The sequence below is a fragment of the Grampus griseus genome, assembly GCF_964374135.1.
Source record: "Grampus griseus genome assembly, chromosome: 9".
NCBI lineage: Eukaryota > Metazoa > Chordata > Mammalia > Artiodactyla > Delphinidae > Grampus > Grampus griseus.
Window position 1 is genome coordinate 1,461,736 of NC_139003.1, and position 19,707 is coordinate 1,481,442.

At 42.3% G+C, this 19,707-nt stretch overlaps 1 protein-coding gene across 2 annotated transcripts in view; it reads right to left on the reverse strand.

The window, feature by feature from the left end:
- Positions 1 to 18,568, reverse strand: part of UBE3C (ubiquitin protein ligase E3C) — a 118,317-nt gene extending 99,749 nt beyond the window's left edge. For both annotated transcript variants that reach the window (XM_082661965.1, XM_082661964.1), the window contains exon 1: positions 18,176 to 18,568. In XM_082661965.1, the coding sequence (XP_082518091.1) occupies positions 18,176 to 18,241 (66 nt within the window). In that variant the 5' untranslated portion in view covers positions 18,242 to 18,568. The remainder of the gene's footprint in view (positions 1 to 18,175) is intronic.
- Positions 18,569 to 19,707: the final 1,139 nt, after the last annotated feature.

Below are 19,707 nucleotides of genomic sequence, written 5' to 3' on the forward strand. Positions count from 1 at the left end.
TCGGTGTGGAGGAAGACTTTTTTAAGAAAGAAATATCACACTACACATTAAGTCTATTAACTTATTTAAGAATGATAAACTTCCTGCATGCCTCAACTAGAGAGCCCATGAGTCACAACTACTGAAGCCCACACGCCTTAGAGCCCACGCTCCGCAACAAGAGAAGCCACTGCAATGAGGACCCCACGCACCGCAACGAAGAGTAGCTCCTGCTCGCCGCAACCAGAGGAAGCCTGCACACAGCAACGAAGACCCAACACAGTCAAAAATAAGTTAATAAATAAATAAATTTATTTTTAAAATAAAAGATCAACAAATAGAAAAATTAGCAAAAGCTATAAACAGTACATAGGGAAATAAACAAAAATATATTTTAAACATAAGAACTTCATCTTTACTCATTTTTAGGAAAAAATGCAATAAAAACACAATGACAGGCTTTTTAACCCATCGAACTGGCAAACTTTAAACCTCAGATAACACTGAGATGAAGATGGACAGCAGCCACTTTCTTACACTGATATGATCTCCCTAGAGGGCAATTTGGAAATATCTATAAGAATAGCCTTCGACCTAGCACTGCTAGAAATTTAACCTACAAATATTGGCACGTATACAAGTATATGCACCACAGTGCTGTTTAAATTAGCAAAAAAGCTGAGAACAACCTAAATGGCCATTAAAATACATGACAGCTAAATAACTTAACAGAACCCTCATTACATGGAGTATTGTACATAGCTTTTTTTTAAAAATTTATTTATTTTTGGCTGCACTGGGTCTTTGTTGCTGCACGCGGGCTTTCTCTAGTTGCAGCGAGTGGGAGCTACTCTTGGTTGCAGTGCATGGGCTTCTTACTGCGGTGGCTTCTCTTGTTGTGGAGCACGGGCTCTAGGCACAAGGGCTTCAGTAGTTGTGGCACATGGGCTCAGTAGTTGTGGCACATGGGTTTCAGTAGTTGTGGTACGTGGGCTCTAGAGCGCAGGCTCAGTAGTTGTGGTGCACGGGCTTAGTTGCTCTGCACTATGTGGGATCTTCCTGGACCAGGGCTCGAACCCATATCCCCTGCGTTGGCAGGCAGGTTCTTAACCACTACTCCACCAGGGAAGCCCATACACAGCTTTTTGAAAAATGCAGTAGATCTATTTGTACTGATCTGGAACTATGCCCAGACGTAGTGCTGGAGGGAGAAGCACAGCAGTCTATTCAACGCGCTCTAGCGTGTGTTCAAACAAGAGAAGAGTGCACATCTCAGTGATTCCATGCGCGGAAAACAGCTCTGAGAGGACAGGGAAGCACCTGGGAACACAGACTCATTACAAGGATCAGGGACTGGGGGAGTGAGCAGTGGGGTGAAAGGCAGGGAGATGTTCATTTTATTTGAATCTTTATTTTCTACTGCTTGAATTATTATCCAAGTACGTGTAATACTTTCTCACTTTTTTAGAATAAGATACCAACGAAGCTACTCCAGAATGTAAGTTTTTAAAAACAGCTCAACAAAGCCAAGAATAAGTCATTAATTAAGTGGCTGGGAGGAAGAGAACAACAGGGTACCAGTAAAACGCACAATTAGATTTTCATTCTTAACAAATTTTTGGTTTCAATTTATTATAATTGAAAATAGCTTTTACCTTTTAGAGTCTACAGGCCTAGACAAGTTAGGGTTTCCCAGCCCAGTTATATACCAGTTTCATAAAGTACACTGAATCAACTGTTTTTGGAATGACTAAACCTATTGTTCCTATAGCAAACCTGTTGCTTTCAATGCTAATCTCTCACCTCCACAGCTGTGACACTAACCCTATTCATCAATATGTAAACAACAGTAAATTACAGCAAACTTCTCTATTTGATCTTTGAGCCTTCGGCACATTATCTTATCTACTCTGAAAATTAAATATGGCCAAACTTCACAAATACCATTAACAAAGATGTTTTTTAAAGGGAGGAAAATGCTTTCTTCATGCAAATGAATTTAGTGGGAACAAAATGAAGTTTTTTAAAAAGTAAGCCATATGTAGTTTAAATTAATTTCATTAACCATCAGAATCAAAAAAAAATTTATGGTCAAAAATTTGAGTATAGGTCAAAGTAAATGTACATAACATGACAATTTCCATAAAATCAAATGCTCAAATTGACTGCTAACCACTTATAAAAATAAGTTTAGCAATACCTTGATTTTTTAAAAACTGTGAGATTTCCTTTGTTTCCAAAATATTTGGATTATTTTCCACTAGCAATTTACTCCATTTACCAATGTAAATAGAACAATCAGTTTCACATCTGTTTCAAGTTAGTATATTTTCCCACTCTCATGCACTAACACAATACTAATAGTTTTACACAATTTGAAGAATATTCAAGTAAAATACTTTGAGTTAATTAAAATGTTAAAAGTTACCAAACGTTTTATTTGTAAATAATGCACAACCTATGATCTGTGGATTTTTCCTTCTTTTATAGACCTATAAGAAAGAACCTTTGTTCTTTGAGAAGATAAACAAAATTGATAAACCATTAGCCAGACTCATCAAGAAAAAAAAGGAAGAAGACTCAAATCAATAGAAATGAAAAAGGAGAAGTAACAACTGACACTGCAGAAATACAAAAGATCATGAGAGATTACTACAAGCAACTCTATGCCAATAAAATGGACAACCTGGAAGAAATGGACAAATTCTTAGAAATGCACAACCTGCCAAGACTGAACCAGGAAGAAATAGAAACTATGAACAGACCAATCACAAGCACTGAAATTGAAACTGTGATTAAAAATCTTCCAAAACAAAAGCCCAGGACCAGATGGCTTCACAGGCGAATTCTATCAAACATTTAGAGAAGAGCTAACACCTATCCTTCTCAAACTCTTCCAAAATATAGCAGAGGGAGGAACACTCCCAAACTCATTCTATGAGGCCACCATCACCCTGATACCAAAACCCCACAAGGATGTCACAAAGAAAGAAAACTACAGGCCAATATCACTGATGAACATAGATGCAAAAATCCTCAACAAAATACTAGCAAACAGAATCCAACAGCACATTAAAAGGATCATACACCATGATCAAGTGGGGTTTATTCCAGGAATGCAAGGATTCTTCAATATACACAAATCAATCAACATGATATACCATATTAACAAATTGAAGGAGAAAAACCATATCATCATCTCAATAGATGCAGAGAAAGCTTTTGACAAAATTCAACACCCATTTATGATAAAAACCCTCCAGAAAGTAGGCATAGAGGGAACTTTCCTCAAAATAATAAAGGCCATATATGACAAACCCACAGCCAACATCGTCCTCAATGGTGAAAAACTGAAAGCATTTCCACTAAGATCAGGAACAAGACAAGGTTGCCCACTCTCACCACTCTTATTCAACATAGTTTTGGAAGTTTTAGCCACAGCAATCAGATAAGAAAAGGAAATAAAAAGAATCCAAATTGGAAAAGAAGTAAAGCTGTCGCTGTTTGCAGATGACATGATACGATACATAGAGAATCCTAAAGATGCTACCAGAAAACTACTAGAGCTAATCAATGAATTTGGTAAAGTAGCAGGATACAAAATTAATGCACAGAAATCTCTGGCATTCCTATACACTAATGATGAAAAATCTGAAAGTGAAATCAAGAAAACACTCCCATTTACCACTGCAACAAAAAGAATAAAATATCTAGGAATAAACCTACCTAAGGAGACAAAAGACCTGTATGCAGAAAATTATAAGACATTGATGAAAGAAATTAAAGGTGATACAAATAGATGGAGAGATATACCATGTTCTTGAATTGGAAGAATCAACATTGTGAAAATGACTCTACTACCCAAAGCAATCTACAGATTCAATGCAATCCCTATCAAACTACCACTGGCATTTTTTACAGAACTAGAACAAAAAATTTCACAATTTGTATGGAAACACAAAAGATCCCGAATAGCCAAAGCAATCTTGAGAACAAAAAATGGAGCTGGAGGAATCAGGCTCCCTGACTTCAGACTATACTACAAAGCTACAGTAATCAAGACAGTATGGTACTGGCACAAAAACAGAAAGATAGATCAATGGAACAGGATAGAAAGCCCAGAGATAAACCCACACACATATGGTCACCTTATCTTTGATAAAGGAGGCAGGAATGTACAGTGGAGAAAGGACAGCCTCTTCAATAAGTGGTGCTGGGAAAACTGGACAGGTACATGTAAAAGTATGAGATTAGATCACTCCCTAACACCATACACAAAAATAAGCTCAAAATGGATTAAAGACCTAAATGTAAGGCCAGAAACTATCAAACTCTTAGAGGAAAACATAGGCAGAACACTCTATGACATAAATCACAGCAAAATTCTTTTCGACCCACTCCCTAGAGAAATGGAAATAAAAATAAACAAATGGGACCTAATGAAACTTAAAAGCTTTTGCACAGCAAAGGAAACCATAAACAAGACCAAAAGACAACCCTCAGAATGGGAGAAAATATTTGCAAATGAAGCAACTGACAAAGGATTAATCTCCAAAATTTATAAGCAGCTCATGCAGCTCAATAACAAAAAAACAAACAACCCAATCCAAAAATGGGCAGAACACCTAAATAGACATTTCTCCAAAGAAGATATACAGACTGCCAACAAACACATGAAAGAATGCTCAACATCATTAATCATTAGAGAAATGCAAATCAAAACTACAATGATATCATCTCACACCAGTCAGAATGGCCATCATCAAAAAATCTAGAAACAATAAATGCTGGAGGGGGTGTGGAGAAAAGGGAACACTCTTGCACTGTTGGTGGGAATATGAATTGGTACAGCCACTATGGAGAACCGTATGGAGGTTCCTTAAAAAACTACAAATAGAACTACCATATGACCCAGCAATCCCACTACTGGGCATATACCCTGAGAAAACCATAATTCAAAAAGAGTCATGTACCAAAATGTTCATTGCAGCTCTATTTACAATAGCCAGGAGATGGAAACAACCTAAGTGTCCATCATCGGATGAATGGATAAAGAAGATGTGGCACATATATTCAATGGAATATTACTCAGCCATAAAAAGAAACGAAATTGAGCTATTTGTAATGAGGTGGATGGACCTAGAGTCTGTCATACAGAGTGAAGTAAGTCAGAAAGAGAAAGACAAACACCGTATGCTAACACATATATATGGAATTTAAGGGGAAAAAAATGTCATGAAGAACCTAGGGGTAAGACAGGAATAGAGACACAGACCTACTAGAGAATGGACTTGAGGATATGGGGAGGGGGAAGGGTAAGCTGGGACGAAGCGAGAGAGTGGAATGGATATATATACACTACCAAACGTAAAACAGATAGCTAGTGGGAAGCAGCCGCATAGCACAGGGAAATCAGCTCGGTGCTTTGTGACCACGGAGAGGGGCGGGATAGGGAGGGTGGGAGGGAGGGAGACGCAAGAAGGAAGAGATATGGGAACATATGTATATGTAAAACTGATTCACTTTGTTATAAAGCAGAAACTAACACACCATTGTAAAGCAATTATACTCCAATAAAGATGTTAAAAAAAAAAGAAACTTTAAGAAAATATAACAGCAACCAACTTCACATACATGCAAATATTTAAAAGTGCATCAAAATACAGTAATAAGTTACTAAAAATCATATTTATAGAACAATGTACAATATGATTCCCAATTCAAACACTATATAGAAAAAAGACTAGAACAAAATTTATACACATATTAACATGTGTAAAGAGCATAAAATGTGAAAAGAGCTCATTTAAAAACCAAAGGACTTCCCTGTTGGCGCAGTGGTTAAGAATCCGCCTGCCAATGCAGGGGACACGGGCTCGAGCCCTGGTCTGGGAAGATCCCACATGCTGCGGAGCAACTAAGCCCGTGCGCCACAACTACTGAGCCTGTGCTCTAGAGCCCGTGAGCCACAACTACTGAGCCCGCGTGCTGCAACTACTGAAGCCCACGTGCCTAGAGCCCGTGCTCTGCAACAAGAGAAGCCCCCGCAAGGAGAAGCCCGCGCACCACCGTGAAGAGTAGCTCCTGCTCAACACAACTAGAGAAAGCCCATGCGCAGCAATGAAGACCCAATACAGCCAATAAATAAATTTATTTATTAAAATAATAATAAAGTACCAAAATAAAATGCAATAGTTTATATCTCATTACAATAAATTCCAAAAAACCTTCTTTTCTTTTTTTTTTAAAGACCTTCTTTTCCTACACCAAAACTGTGTATTAATTATGGCACTGTTTTACTAGCAAAACCCTGGAAACAACCTGCACATATACATCTATCAATAGGAAAGTGGTTCTATGATACAAACCATTCAGTGGAATATTATGCATCCATGAAGAGAAACTACATCTAAAGGTGCTGGTGTGGAATCGTCACTAAGACACAGTGCTGAGGAGAACAGTAGCTCTCACTATTATTTAAAAAGCTAGGGGCACATGTTTATTTATATTTAATCTAGTTTTGAAAAGATTGAGGAACTGGTAAGAATGAGGACGTCTGGAGTCTCAGTGAGAGGAAGACTTCATTATATGCCCTTTAAAAGAGTCTGTTTTTATAACTTTTTCAATTAAAAAAAAGGTAACTTGTTTTAAAGGCCACTGACTGGAGATTAGAAATGGAAACGTTATTAGACCAAGGAAGATTAGTGATAATCTAACTTTCTCATTATCAAGAATTATGACTTTCCCATTACAAGATGTGGAAACGAGAAGCCCAGAAGAGATGAATAAGTTGCAAACAATTGGTTAGGAAGATAAGCATTTTTTCAAGCCCACATTTTACTTTTCACATTTCACCTTTCACAGTAAAGATGTGCTATGAACTGTGCTGCTTGCCAACACACTGGAGTTTACTAATGTTCCTAAAAAAGTTAAAGAGAGCACTAAAGCTGCATATCATAAGAAAAATTAATTCAAAAAGACAGAGGATTGTTAAAGCCATCCTTTCAGTGCCTGCAGGACATGGTCCTCAACTTGCCAAGCAGTTAAGGGAGAGCTTAAGCAAAGCGAGAAGCAACACAAGACGTGCAGGCTACACAACATCCAACATCCAGACCAGGGTTCACACACTCCACTAAATGATCTGGAATCTCTGAGCCCTGATTTCTTCCTCTACGGGATGCCACACCTCCGCCTCACAGAGAAGGAGTCAAGAAGAGGTGAGAGCATACAACAAGCAGGAGGACAAACCTTGAGGGGTACAGTGTAGGTAACTAACAAAGAAGGAGAGAAAACAGAAACACCCTGGAGACAAAGTGCCCTCGGAGGCTCCCTGCAACTGCACAGATGCTAAGGCAGCACTTAACTGCTAAGACCAGGGAATGGAAATTGATATAATTTTTTCTAGAGAACAAAACATATCAGAAGCCTATGTGCACACTGACCAAGCAATTCAGCTTCTTTCTGCAATGTTTCCTAAAAAATAATTATAATCATTGGCTATAAAGATGTTGTTCACAACAAAATAGAAACAACCTAAATGTCCAAAAGTAAAGGATGAACATGTATACTTCCTCATACACAGCTCATACAAAGAACATGCATGGTAATTTTAAAAAGAAAATGAAATTTTAATTTTAGAAAATAGACTGAACGATTGGATCCTCAGCTTTGGAATAACCTAAAGTTTATATAAATGTCTTATGGTCAGTACACAGGATACAGTCACAGCTATAGCAAATAAAACCTCAAAACCAGAACAAAAGGTCTGAGGTCCTCCGACAAGCCCTGCTTTTCTAATGAGCTCTGCTCTGCTCACGGCCTCAGTCAGTACTACTGTCTGCGCACACTGCCACGCCTGCTGGCTGGCCACGCACTGGTCCCAGCAGCACCTCTCCCTTGCGTGCTCCTCTTCCTGTTTCTGTAAACGCTGGCGTCCCTCGGAGTTTTGTCCTGAGCCCACATGTCTTCTCAGCAGAACATTTTCCAGAGCATCTCACAACTTCAACTGTTACCTACTGATGGACCCACGGACTCCCAGTCTCTACCTGAAGCTCCGGACTAGCACCCCACCTGCCTACTGAGCAAACCCAAGCATTTTACATTGAACACATCCCTAGGAACTCAGCATCGTGTTGGATTATGGGGTCACTGTCCACTCCTGTCACCCCAGACTGACACCTGACGTGATGCTTGCCCCCAGAGCTCATCAATTCTGGCTCCTCGACAGCCCTGAACCCCTCCACTCAGTTCCTGCTGCCTGCTTCAGGCCCTCACTACTCCTCTGCACAACTACAGCTGCCTGTCTCTCGCCTGGTGTCCAGCCCCTGCACTGCCCCACAATCGTCCCTCTAAAACCTGAGTTTGCTCAGGGTCACTTCACTGCTTCAAAAGCCGTCAGTGGCTCCCAAGGTGCCCCTTTATGACCTGGCCCCTGACTGCCCATCTCCCCAGCCTTCTCTTGGCCCACCCCCACTCCAGCCAGCTGCAGTCTGTAGGTGACTGCCACCTCTCCAGGGTGGACACCTCTGTCCGTGCGGATCCTCCTAACTGGTGGCAACAGCGTTCCACCTGTAAGCAGTGCTAAGAAGCGCAGTCCAGCACACAAGAGCCGAGGGCGCTGACATTATGCTGCCCGCCCGGGGCCCTGGAAAAGGAGGGAAACAGGCTTCCTCCCTCCGTTCCGGCACAAGGCGCCCCGAGCAGCTCTCAGATGGCCAGAAATTTACTTTGATGCTCTCCTACTTCACTCCCTCTCTCCAATGGCCTGATGCATCTACCTCCTGCCCTATGGCTGTCAAAGCGACAAGCCAAACACTTTCATTCCCATATTACTTACTCCCCTGTATATTCTCCCCTTTTCTCCAAGGGTGGTTGGATTAAAAAGGTAAATGATCTAAGTGAATTCAAATGGCTGCAAATAAATGGCAGCCTCTCAGGATTCTGAGGCTTTTTTGAGGAAGATGCTTAACTCAAATAAACTGCCTAACAGATAACATTTCAGGTAAGACCGTGCAGGAACGCAAGAGCTTAACAGCTCACAGGAAAGGCCAGCTCGCAGTCAGGCAGCCTCACCTGGGAGAAGGGAATTTTAAGTCAGTTCTCTATTTCACCAGTTTTCTAAGCTGTTCCTAGTTTACCAACTTCTTTCCTTGCTACATTTCCAAACTGGTGGAGTTTGATTCCTCTCACCTTGAGTGTGGACTGGATTGACAAATAAAATAGGACAAAAGTGACAACGTATGACTTTCAGGACTCCCTCGTAACAGGCTTTGCCTCGTTCTCCCTGCTCTCCGTCACTGGCTCCGGGGAAGCCAGCTGCCAGGTCAGGAGGACACTCAAGCAGCCCTAAGGTGATGTCCGAGTGGCAGGAGCTGACAACTCCCGCCAGGACCCATCACTGGCCTCCAGGCACAGGCATGAGCCGGTCCCACAGTGGCTCCCCCAGCACCGGGCAAGGCTTCCGATGCCTGAGCCTCCAGAGACCCCAGGCCAGAACCACCCTGCACGCTGCTGTCGGATGCCTGCCCCACAGAGCGGAGTGAGAGGACAAAACTGTGCTGCTTAAGCCACTAGATGCACAGAGAACTAGACCTCTGTTCATCGGAAATTAGGACACTGGTAAAGCAGAGATCATGACCGTTCAGATTAACATAATTTAAATGCAGACTGCTGTTTTGCAATCTACTTATTTCCACTAACAATGACACAGTTTAATACATAGAATGAGTAGACATCAATAAATGATAAATAGTAACAAATATAGATCATGACCACTTTAAACAGTTGTATAGTGCCCCACCGCACTGCTATACCATTTAACAAATTTCCTATTGTTAGACATTTAGATTGTTTTGAATTTTTCAATACTACAAGTAATGCCACAAACATCATCTTTTCTATCTCATGCATCTATCCCATGCACCTGTCAAATTAGTTTCTTAGAATAAATTTCTAAAAGTAGACTTACTGGATTTAGAGGGGTCATACCTGTTGACGACTCCTGATGCGTGCTGTTAAACCATCCCCCAGGTAGGTTGTGCTGATTTACGCTGCCACCCACACCCCCCAGCAGGCGTCTCCAACTTTAACTTGGTCACCACTGAAGGTGATGGGCTCCGGAGACACTCGGCCAGAAGGAAGCTCCTGCCCCTGCCTTCACGCTCACAAGCGCCATAGGCAACAGAAGGCATGACGAGGCCGCGGCCGGAGAACAAGGACACAGCGGAATGAAATAAGGGTCATGGTCAAAGAATAAAATGCTTAACTTCCAAACTCCTAGATGCCCGCATTCTTTAAAGTTATAAGAAAAAAGGGGAAGAGACAGAGGAAAACTCTTTACTGCTTTTGCAATAACCTCTTTTGAGGGCTCTTCTACAGTCCTATGAGGTGACCTGTTTATTACCTTAGCTAAGAGACCTAGTTGACAACTAACTGTAACTCCAGAAAATCAGCACACGCTGGAGTGTGCAAAGCCAGACAGGACTAGGGAAGGCAAGCCAGGTAGGTGCCTGAGCACAAAATTTAAGGAGGCACTCACCTCAGGGCCATGAACCCGAGTGCCACCTTAAGCAACCTGCACCTATGCATCTCCAGTCAGAGCCTCCTTAAATTTTGTGCCCTACGTGCCTTGCTTGCCTCACCCTAGACCCTGATTAGAAGTCCAAAGAGAATTAGACAAAGTCTCAGCCCTTCCATTCTGCTTGGTTTCCCTAGGAACCAGATCAAGAATTCCTGACCTTATATGCTACAGAGAACTACAGTGTTCTGGTCCCGTATGTGAAGAGTATGGAAAATCATATTCAAGAGAACAGATGTGGGGCTGCTAGATAAAACAGGAAGGTAATGATACCAGTTCTGACAGTAAATCTTAAAATCTGATTTTGGAAAATGTTTCTACTTTACTTCATGTCAGACATGTAAAAAACAGTTTATGTTCCACTGCAACATACGCAGAGTCGTATGACAACATGTATATGACTTCATGTCAGACGTGTAAAAAACAGTTTATGTTCCACTGCAACATACACAGAGTCGTATGACAACATGTATACCAACTGCCAGCTCTTCAAAACGGAACAGCATGGACTTTTCTTCAGGTTAAGATATTTTAGGTAAGACCTCCAATTACACAATAGAGGGCAGTTACATAAAACTAACGAGTCAGAGTGCTTACAATCCTAAGAGTATTCTAGACTTACCGAAAGGGGAAATTAAAATTACAGTAGCTGGTTTCGGTACGCTCTACAGTGAAACTCATTCTGCGAGGCCAGCAGTACCCTAATACAAAACCCAGAAAAAGACAACACGAGAAATAAAAGCTACTCTCTCCGGAACACAGATGCAAAAATCCCTAAACAAAATACCACCAAATTGAATGCAACAACGTATAAAAATAATTATACATCATAACCACGTGGGATTTATGCTAGGTATGCAGGGCTGGTTCAGCATTCAAAAAACACTTGATGTAATCCATCACATCAACAGACTAAGGAAAAGTATATGATCACACAGTAAAAAGCATTTGACAAAATCCAACACCCAGGTAATTCCCTGGCAGTCTAGTGGTTAGGGCTCCGTGCTTCCACCGCAGGGAGCACAGGTTCGATCCCTGGTTGGGGAACTAAGATCCCACATGCCACACCGTGTGGCCAAAAAAGAAAATAAAAATTTAAAAATTAAAAGTAAATTAAAGAAACCCAACATCCATTCACGACAAAAATTCTCAACACACTAGAAATAGATAGGAACTTCCTCAACTTGATAAAGAACCACCACAAAATACCTACAGCTAACATCATACTTAAGGGTGAAAAACTAGAAACTTTCCCACTAAGATCAGGAACAAAGCAAGGATATCTTCTCTTCCCACCCCTTTTTGACATCATTAGCTCTAGCTAATGCAATAAAGCAAGAAAAGGAAACAAAAGCTATACAGATTGGGAAGAAAGAAATAAAACTGTCTTTGGTCACAGATGACATGATCGTCTCTGTAGAAAATCCCAAAGAATTAACGAAAAACTCCTGGAACTAATAAGTGATTATAGCAACACTGCAGGATACAAGATTAACATACAAAAGTCAATTGCTGTTCCATATTCCATCAATGAACAACTGGAATTTGAAATTTAAAAAATAATAATAATAATAAATAAATAACATTTCCACTATGGAAACAATATGAAGATTCCTCAAAAAATTAAAAATAGAACTACCTTATGGTCTAGCAATCCCACTTCTTGGTAGCTATACAACAGAAATGAAAACAGGTATTGAAAAGATATCTGCACCGCTATATTCACTGCAGCATTATTCAAAATAATAAAGATATGAAGACCTAAGTGGTCATCAAACAGACGAACAGATAAAGATGTGGTGCATTCACACAACAGAATATTATTCAGCCAAGAGAAAGAAGGAAATTCTACCACGTGTAGAAATATGGATGGACCTCGAGAGCCTTCAGCGAAGTGACATAAGCCACAGAAAGACAAATGCTGTAGGTGTCACTTATACACGGAATATTAAAAAAAACGAAAACAAGTCAAAGTCAAAAAAGAGAGTAAAAAAGTAGCTGCCAGGGGCTGGGCGGACAGGGGTGAGGGAAGTAGGGAGGTATCGGTAAAAGGTAAATACAAAACAAAACTGCCTTCCTGTAAACCAACAATGAACACTTGGAACTGGAAATTAAATACACAGTATTGTTTATATTAGCACCCCCCGAAAAAGAAATACTTCGGTCTATATAAGGCAAATTACAATAGTCTGATGAATAAAATCAAAGAACTGCACAAATGGAGAGACATTCCATGTTGAATAGGAAGACTCAATACTGTCAAGATCAATTCTTCCTAACTTGTTTGATCTACAGATTCAACACATTCCCAATCAAAATCCCAATAAGTTTGTACAACACAGAGAACATACCCAGTATTTTAATAACAACTATGAGTATGACCTTTAAAAACTGTGAATTACTATTGTACACCTGTAACTTATGTAATATTGTACCATCAACTATATTTCAATGAAAACAAATGCAACAAATACACCTAAAATACAGTGGCTTAAAAAAATATATATATACACACATATATATATATAAAAGTTATTTTGTGAATATCAACAAACTGCCTCTAAGGTTGATACGGAAAGGCAAAAGATCCAAAAAAGCCAACACAATGCTGAAGAAAAATGTGAACAAAGTCGGAAGACTGACACTAGCTGACTTTGAGACTTACCATAAAGCTCCGGAAATCAAGACAGTATGGCACTGGCAAAAACAAAGCAAAACAAAACAATCCAGAACAGACAAACAGATGAACGGACCAGAATAGCAAGAAACAGACATACAAAAATACAGCCAACTGATCTTTTGACAAAGGAGCAAAGGCAACTCAATGAAGAAAGGACAGCTTTTCAACAAATATGTTGGAACAACTGGATATCCACAGGCCAAAAGAGAAAGAAAAAATAAATCTAGACACAGACCTTAACACCTTTCACAAAAATTAACCCAAAATGGATCACAGACCTAAATGTAAAATACAAAACTGTAATACTACTAGAAGTTAACACAGGAGAAAAACCAGGTGACACTGTGTTTGGCAATGACTCTTTAGATACGACATAAGAAGCACAATTCATGAAAGAAAATAACTGGTAAAACTGGACTTCGTTAGAATTAAAAACTTCTGCTCTGCAAAAGACTAAGAGAATGAAAAGACAAGCTCAAAACTGGGAGAAGATATATGCAAAAGGCCTCTCTGAAAAGAGTTTATATCTGCAAAATATATACAAATACATTGAAAATGTGTATAAGGAACTGCTAAGACTCAACAGTAAGAAAACAAACAACCCAGTTAAAAAATGGGATAAAGACCTGAACAGACATCTTAACAAAGATACGCAGATGGTAAATAAGCACATGTGAAAAGATGCTCCACATCACATGTCAACAGGGAAATGCAACTTAAAACAATGAGATACCACTACATACCTATTGGAATGGCCAAAATTTAAACAATGACAACACCAAATGCTGGCGAGGATGTGGAGTAACAGGAACTCTCATTGCTGGTGGGAACGCAAAACAGTGTAGCCACTTTGGAAGACAGTTTGGCAGTTAATTACAAAACTAAACATAACCTTACCATATGATCGCGCTCCTTGGTATTTACAAAAAGGAGCTGAAAACTATGTCCACACACAAAACCTGCACGTGGATGTTTATGGCAGCTCTATTCATAATTGCTAAAACTTGGAAGCAACCAAGATGTCCTTCAGCAGGTGAAGGGACAAAGAAACAGTGGTACATCCAGACAATGGAACAGTATTCAGCAATTTAGAGTGGCGGGGGGGGGGGGGGGGGCCGGGGGGGGGAAGAGCCATCAGGCCAGGAAAGACCTGGAACAACCTTAAAAGCATATTCCTAAGTTAAAGAAGCCAGTCTCAAAAGATCAAAACTCACAGAATGTACAACACCTGGATTGAACCCTGATATAAACTGACTTAATAATAAGGTATCAATATTGGTCTATCAATTGTAACAAACGTACCACATTATGGCAAGACGGATATAATAGAGAAAACAATGTGCTAGGAAGATGGAGTGAGAACTCTCTGTACTTTCCCATCAGTTTTTTCTGTTAAGACTAAAACTGCTTTACAAAAATAGTCTGTTAATAAAAAATAGGATAAAAAAACAAGCTAGCAAGCTATGAAAAGGCATGGAGGAACCTTAAATGTATGCTGCTAAGTGAAAGAAGCAAATCTGAAGAGGCCACACACCGTACGATTCCAACTACATGACATTCTAGAAAGGCAAAACTATGGAGACAGTAAAAAGATCAGTGGTGGCCAGAGATTGGGGGCAGGAGGGCGGCGGTGTGTGAGGGATAAGGGAGAAGATGAATAGGTAAAGCACAGTGGATTTTTAGGGCAACAAACTATTCTCTATGATGCTGTAATGGCAGATACATGTCATTATACATTTGTCAAAACCCACTTAAAGCACAACACAAAGAATGAATCTTAATGTATTGCTATTGGTTCACCAATGTAACAAATGAACCACATTAAGGCAAGATGCTAATAACAGTGGATTTCTATACTTGTAATCAAATTACCATTAAGATATTCTTCTATGCACTACCAAGAATAGAAAAAAATACTGCCAATAAACTATCATGCCACCATGTATCCTGACTTCAGAAATATTAAAAAGTGGAAACCTATGTGACTTAGTATATACCTACCCAATCCAGTATATACCTACTCAATGTATACCCTTCCACCCACCTGGAATACCCTTGCTTCCCAGCTCACTAATTCCACGCATCCTTCAAGACTAAGCCCCAACCAACTCTATTCTTTCCTGAATCAGCCCAAGGAAAACCCAGAATGTGGTAATTGCTCTCTCTATTGTTATTTAATGCTTAACTGTGTAAGTCTTATCTCCCCAACAAGATTACAATGAGGGCATGAACTTTTCCTTACAATGTTTCAGATCCTTCAAAGAATCTTTACAAATAAACATTTTAAATATTCATTTAATTTTGGGGGGGGTGGGAAGATGAATTTATCCAAAAAGTAGCAACTATTCAGTTTCCACTAAACTTAAGAAGGGAAAATTTCAAACAATAATTTAAGACATGGGGGAAAGATCATTTTAAGTTTTTGTTTTTTAAATGAGGCAAAGGATTTATGTTGCAGCCAAAGAGAATTAAGGAAAATAAGCATATGTGGGTGCGCAACATCATTAGTTGTTAGGAAACAAAATTAAAACTACAATGAAACTACATACCCCCCGGAACTGCCAAATTAAAATGACTGACAACGCTAAGTGTTGGCAAGGAAGTGGAGCCACTGAAACGCTGAGAACGAGGCAGAGTGCACTGGAGCTAAACCCACGTGCAATGTGTGAGCAGCACGTGAGAGCACGTGTCCACCCAGAGGCACATACAACAAACACGGATCAACTGGGCTATGTACGTTCAGACGATGCAACCAGAATAAGACGATGGATCCCACCTCTCAGACCAAATGCTGAGCCACAGAGGCCAGTCCAAAAAGGGTGGCCTCTATGCACAAGAAGTTCAACAGGCAGAACTGATCTGTGGTAATAAAGGTCGGAATAGTAGTTACCTTTGGGTAGGAGGGCTTAGAATGGAAGGGTGCAGATGGGGGCCTCTGGAATGCTGGGCATGTTATTTGATGGGAGTGGTGGGCTGTAAAAATCCTTCCAGCCGAACCTACAGTTAATTCCCTGCCGATTCCGGTACCAGGCCAATGCACCCACCCCCCAGCCACTGCAGAGTGACTGCGGTGGGCTCCTTACTGCCACCCTCTCTGGAGAATTACACTCCCACCCACCCCAGGGGCAGCCTGCAGACAACGACTAAATGACACGGGGATACAAAATGCCAGCCCCCCCACCTCAAGACGGGACAACTCTGTGATGCCAGCCACGCTCCAGAGTTGTCGGTGGGATCCGGCTAAAGATAAACTCCAACAAGAAAACCCCTTGTCCCCTGCCCTCTCCTCTTCCCTCCTCAATTTCACCTGCACAAGGATTTCCTCCTCAGGCTTCTAAGGGACATGGCCTAAGACACAGACACTTAATGTCTGTGACCCTGACTGTATGTTAAGTCTAAACCTCAATGAAAAGGGGGGTAAAAAGGGGAAAAAAATTGTTTCGCACAGCTGAAAAGCAAGACGTGCAATCTCCCCTTGAGCTTCTGATCAACAGATAACTATTTTCCTTAAAGAAGAGATGTGTTACTTGGTGAGAAAACAGGATCAACACCCTAGCAGGACCTGCCAGGGCACTCCTGTCTGTAACAGAAGTCACAAAGTCCTACGTAAGTGAGGTGACATGGATTCTAAGGTGGTGACCTGCCCCCAGCTTGCTATGTGGCTGTGCTATCACTCAACAGCTCTTTATCCCACCTGTAAACTAGATCTGGCCCAGAGGTTCTTCCAATGGCGTAAGTCCTTTGATCTCATTTGGAATTTTCATGAATACCCAAGCCACTGAATGTGACCCACGCCAGCCCTGCACGACACCTACACAGCACCTAGTCTAGCACCTAGTTCTGCAGCCTCCAACCAATCACCATCATGCAAAACCCAAAGCTTGTAAGTTATCAGCACACTTCCTGCCCAAATCCCTGCTGGGTTCCCCTCCTCGACCCTCAGAAACCATCATGCCCATACCCCTATAGTACAATTTAAAGCGGATATTTGTACGTGGACTCGAGCATCTGCTCAGTCATGTGCCAACCCCGTCGTTAAGTGTAACATACAGAATACACTAACACAGAAGAATAGACGAACCACTGAAAGAACACTTTAGAAAATTATTTAGTAAACAATCTGCTAATTATACTCACTTGAACTTTTCCAACACTCTAAGCAAGGGCGACCCCACTTTATTTTTAGTCTGATAAAACTAAAACAGGCAGGGAAGGGATCCAGTGGAGAAGTGGTAAAAAGCAAGCAAATAAATGAAGCAACACTGACGCTGAACTACTTGTCAGCAATTCCACCGAATCAGTATATGCCTGTCATCAGAGAGGATAGCACAGTAACTAGTTTGTACGCCCTTATTCTACACTGTTATCCTAAGAATAATCATACGACCAGCTGTAACAGAAAAAAAGTGCTAGAGTCTCTCCAGAAGTGTTTCCAAAAGGCTGGTAAAGGACGACTTTCATGGCCTTGGATTCAAACACGTGGCCTATGATGACGAGTTCCGCCTCAACTTCAGAGACTGTTGTCATGAACAAATACATTCTACTTACTTTCTACAACAGACAAGACCCCCACGTAGTACTCTAAAAGCAATCACCATCAGTCAAGTGTGATAAAGTATCTAAAGTTCATTTCTGAAAGAAACACTGTGTCCTTTGCCCAGAGTTTTTCACTACCTAAGTATAAAAGGCCGTCCACCCTCAGCATCCTTGCAGCTTCCGGGCGATTCCGGTCCACAAAGCCCTTTTTCCCCATCAGCTTTCCTTCCAGACCCGCTTTGAGCCGTAGGAGCAGGTGACCCCGCAGCCCGCCCCCTCGCGCGTCCCTCCGCCGGGATGAACCCCTCCCGGACCCAAGCCGGCCCCCAGCCCGCCGTCCCGCCCGGAGTCCGCGGCTGGCCCCGCCCAGTCCCGCGGCACTGCCGCACGCAGGCCGCTCTTACCTTCCGGCTCGCGCCTCCCAGGGACACCTTGGGCCTGGTTTTGAAATCCCCTTCAAAACTAAACATCTTTACAGCCTATCCCATCTGGGAGGGCCCGACACTGAGAGCGCGGGCGGGCCCCGGGGGAGGGTCCCCGGCGGGGACAGCGACCGGGGGAGGTCCCGGCGGGAGGTGAGCGGCGAGGACGAGGCCGCGCCAGGAAGTGACCCCGAGCCCGCGCCCGCCGGCGCTCTGCCGCCCGGACTGCCCTGTGGGGGGAGGGGCGGCGACACTGGGGGCAGCCCTCGGCCACCTCCCCCCTCATCCACGCCTCCCCGCCGCTCCGGCCGAGCCCGAGCGCCGGCAGGGCCGCTGACCCCGCACTTGCACCCGGAGCAGCTGCCGGGAGGAAAAATGGCCGCCGCCGCCGCCGCCGCCGCCGCTGCCGTGCGCCGCCCCGCCGGCGTGCGCGCGCCCGACACCGACGCCGCGGCGCTGCTCCCGGCGCCCCGCCCGCGTGCGCGCGCCCGCATCGACGGCGCGTCGGAGCGTGGGAAGAAGCGGCGGTGCCAGGCTCTGCGGCGGGAGGGGTGAGGGGCGGGGCCGGGGCGCGTAGGTGGGGCGCAGGTGCCCGGGGAGGGGGGGCCGCAGGTGCCGCGGGGGCGCTGGTGCCCGGGGAGGGGGCGCGCGGAGGGGCAGGCGCGCGTGCGTGTCCCGAGTGGTGTGGATGAATCCCGTCTCCACAGTGCGCCGAGGGCGGCTGCAGGGGTCGGTGGGCGCCTGCGCGCCGGTGCGACTAGGATGTTGTTTGTGCACTTTTCTGGGAAGCGGGCTCCACGCTTTCGGTGATACCAAACTTGACTGATCTGGGGGGAAAAATAGCAGCTTTATTACTTAATGCCCGTAGAGAGTGCATCATTTAACGTTGTGACCCAGTTATGTGTGAACTTCATACACACATATTTCAATATATACACGTATATATCATACACACATAGATACAAATGTATATCACATACATGCACATGTATAAAAGTATACCATGTATGCATACATACAGTTAACATAAGTGTCACATGCACATCTATATATACACAAATATATAGCATATACACACATATATACATACATCTATATCACATATACACAGAGAAATAGATATCGCGTACACATATACGTAAAAAGATATATGCACACATATTTCATATACACACGACTGAAATCAAAATCATAAAAACTGTTTTTCATTACTATGTGGGACGCACTCTTTTTTTTACTCTGTTGTCTTTTTTTTAATACCAGCTGCAAACCAGTACGTACATTTCACAACCCACTAATGGGTTTCAATATCAGTTTGAAAAATCCTGCATGTACACACACACACACACACACATACACATACACACACATACTATATATATATTCTCATATATATATATATATATGAGAATTAGATCACAGTTGTCAGGATCAAAAACCTTTGAAAGCCAGTGATTAGTGCAGTTTTCCAGTTAACACATAAGCTACTCTGATATATCAAGAAATCCTTGATT